The following is a 3,505-nucleotide window of genomic DNA, read 5'->3' as shown; positions in this document are numbered from 1 at the left end:
AGGGGAACGTTCGATGTAACCAAAAACTAACGTTTCCAGAACGTTAAGAAAACTTTCCGATTAACCAACACACAACCAAAACCCAACCAAAACTCCAACCTTTAGGGAACGTTATGGGAACCAAAAATTGTTAGCTTGGTAAGCCCAAGTAACAGTTGTTTTTGGATAAGCCAAAATAAAATGTTACCTAATTGCTGACGTAGTTGATAGATACGTGACTGTATGCGTTATCTCATAGGCTATAACTTCGGTAGCTGAATACGTCGAGCAGCAGACTTGAGTGTTATTTATGCATTTTTGCCATAAGATCAAAACCAGCTCAATCCAAACTTGAATGATTATATTGTTTGTACAACTTTTATTTTTTTGAAGGTGGCTGTGATGTGGCGCTTACTTAAACATTTTCGCGGCAGTAGATTTGGGGAACTATTTTAAAATCGCCAGGAATATATTTGATTGTGTGACGAATCTGGTGACAGAGGCAGGCCACAACGGCAGCGTGAACACAAAATAAGGAAACCAGAGTAGGGGTATAACACCGACAACAACGTGACTAAATACACTGAATTCACATGGAAGAAAGCAACGCAGAACGGAATAAATACAAAATAATAACACTCAAACTGTAGGCTGCTCCACAATTTGTAAAACGATTAAGTTGTTTCAACAAGTAAACTGACAATGCTTAACTTTATAAGTACTCTAACGTTAGTTAAAGGCACGTTACTCTAACTTTAGCCTGTTGCTATTAGCCTGGGGATTGTCCCTTTGGGTTCAATTAAAGTCTCTTGTTGTAGCATATTACATAGAAATAAATTCGTACCTACCTTTAGAGAGTATTTTGGCAATAGACTGAGCCAAGGATGGTTTCTCTGCCACCATCAAAACAGTTTTCATTTTGAATGAAATCCGAACAGGTCCACAATCAAACTCAGCTCACAAGCAGTAACGTTAACGTTGCTTCTTTTGTTTTAATGTTTCTACCTTAAAACTGATGAATGGGTTCTACCAACAACCACTCCACGATAACGAAAAGTGTTACTTTGGGATATAATTGCTTGCTAAAATGCTGTTTTAGGAACCACGAGTGGCCATGACAGTAAATCCTGTACAAACGATTCTCTTCCGGTTCGTGGACTTTCTTCTTCTTCTCGATAAAGGGGACTTGTAATCTGTCGGAGCATTATCGCCGCCTACTGTATACTTGTTACATTGTCATTACATTCTTGTAAGTAGTCAGGTTTGTTTTAGATATGTAAAGATGTGTTTAAACGCCATATTTCCAGAGTTATTTGCAAAGAATGTTTTAATGTGCATGTGCTTAATTCCTTCCCGTTCCAGTCTATCCTTTAACAACAGTCTTTCAGTTGAGTATTTAGGTCATAACAGAAGTAGGCCTACATGATTCACTGTCTCCATTTGATTCCGGGCATCACAATCTCCAGTGCGATGTTTCCTAATAAGGTGCAGAGATGTATTTGTGTCATTTTGCTAAACAGGCACTATTCTCTCCTACTCTTTCCCAGTACCCCTTCTTCCCCCACTTTCCAGTGTATCTGGAATAAGTTATACATTTAGTTGGCCTATCAGTGTTCCATAGAGTTTGCCACTATATCTAAATTTAGTTCCATATGAAAGCTTTGCATCTGTTTTGCTTACTGGTGTTGCTACTTCCTTACTTTTTGCTTTTAATCCATTTTTAGCCCTTAGAGTGTCTACTATCTCATTCCCTTAAATGTCCATGCTGGTACCCATGATAATTATCATATATATAGCATATAATCTATTGCCAGTCTGACTCTATGGATAATAGAATTTCATTAAGAATGCCTTCTCAGCATCTTGATGAAGCATACTTAAGACTGGCCAGGGCTGCTCTAAAATTTAAACATATTATTCCTGGTTTGACTTCCTCTATCCACTGAAGAACAAGTACAATTGCCATGAATTCAGCTGCATACAAAGATGAATGATCAGTTAATCTTTTAAACACATTTGCTTTTAAATCTGGAATATAAAGCACAGCTTTTTTTCTTCTTCTCTTCAAAATACTTCCTTTTTATTTTACTGTTTTCCCCACATTCATTCCTATCCCTTTTGTAAGATGTTAATCCTTTTAACTCTGTAGATTTTTCCAATTATTGGCCCTTACCTGTTTCCTTCTTAATCGCACTGGCATTTCTCCAATTTCCACCTATAGTGCTGAGAGAGGTGTTGATTTAACCAAGGTCTCATGGGATAAATGTACCCCTGGTCACATGTTTGTTGCACCACAAATAGGCTACATTCCATCAGGTATCATACACTCTGCCACAGTTTTGAGAAACAAATGCCTGAAGTTTCTGAAGAGAAGGCTAATGTTAAATGTAATGTGCCCTGAAATAGGTTGTAGTAGTTGACTTCATTATTTTTACAATATTAATTAGGCTATCAAATCAAAATTATCTGAAAGTAGGGTTTATTTTTGTAATGCTCAGAACAAATTTAAAACTAATGTATTTCAGAGACTGCAGCAGATGAGCTGTAGCCTAAGTATTGCTTAGTTGTTTTTTACATTTTTAAAACTACAACCGCTACATTAATCAGCATTTATTCATCATGTTTTTTATTACTTAATTTTAATGTTATTATCTTGGTTATTATCGGTAAACTATTACAGTATGCAGAAAGACAGGAAACTATGAGGGCATTTTGAGGGGCAATAAATATCAAAATTCCAAAACATCTATGTTGTTATTTGTATTGATCCACCAGACATAGTATCTACAGACATGGCATTTGATTGGAGGTTAGTCTCACTTTGTCCCACAGCAACATTAAAATAGTTTAGATTTTTGTACATTTTCTGTTAATAGCGTACTGTATTAAGTGTCCTTTTCATTATAATATTCAGATTTATCATAAATAAATGAACATGCACATGTATTTTATGTTCCGTTGAAGAGGGGTGGAGGTGGTGTCACATTTGAGCATTTAAAAATGTACTTGAAAGTAACGCATTACTTAGAAGGAAATAGTAACTAGTAGTTGTAACTAATTACTTATTAAAAGTAACTTGTCCAACACTGGCTGCCAGCAAACAATGTGTTATCTTGCCTGCGTTATTTTGCCTGCTTGAGAGCCGTCGTTTCAGTGTGCTGTCTTTGGTATTGTTTTATGAACTGACAGCTAAATGTTATTCCCATGTCACTGAACCGTTTGTTTGTAGCGTTCGTTTACTTCCTAATTACAGCTCACGCAACATAGCAGTTAACAGCTCAGAGTCTTGAGGTGACAGTGGCCAAACATAAATACTGAACTCATTGAGATGTAAGGCAAATTAAATTTATGCTTTTAACAGCTTATTTATAACAAAACAGCGTGTGTCCTCCACCTCCCGTGCTGGATCACCACCGACCCTGTCTCCTGACAGCAGAGGGGCTGGAAAAGCAAGCCAAAATATGTTGGTCAATGGCAGAAAGAAATCGTATACTTGTGGCCATTAACACTAATTGTGACACTTTAA

At 36.7% G+C, this 3,505-nt stretch overlaps 1 protein-coding gene across 1 annotated transcript in view; it reads right to left on the bottom strand.

Annotated features, from left to right (window-relative positions):
* Positions 1 to 1,134, bottom strand: part of top3b (DNA topoisomerase III beta) — a 153,464-nt gene extending 152,330 nt beyond the window's left edge. Inside the window, exon 1 of the mRNA XM_032511256.1 lies at positions 828 to 1,134. Within this exon, the coding sequence (XP_032367147.1) occupies positions 828 to 897 (70 nt within the window). The 5' untranslated portion in view covers positions 898 to 1,134. The remainder of the gene's footprint in view (positions 1 to 827) is intronic.
* Positions 1,135 to 3,505: the final 2,371 nt, after the last annotated feature.

The sequence above is a fragment of the Etheostoma spectabile genome, unplaced genomic scaffold (assembly GCF_008692095.1).
Source record: "Etheostoma spectabile isolate EspeVRDwgs_2016 unplaced genomic scaffold, UIUC_Espe_1.0 scaffold342, whole genome shotgun sequence".
NCBI classification, from domain to species: Eukaryota; Metazoa; Chordata; class Actinopteri; order Perciformes; family Percidae; genus Etheostoma; species Etheostoma spectabile.
The sequence above is the reverse complement of the archived record's forward strand: the minus strand, read 5'-3'. Positions and strand labels throughout refer to the sequence as shown.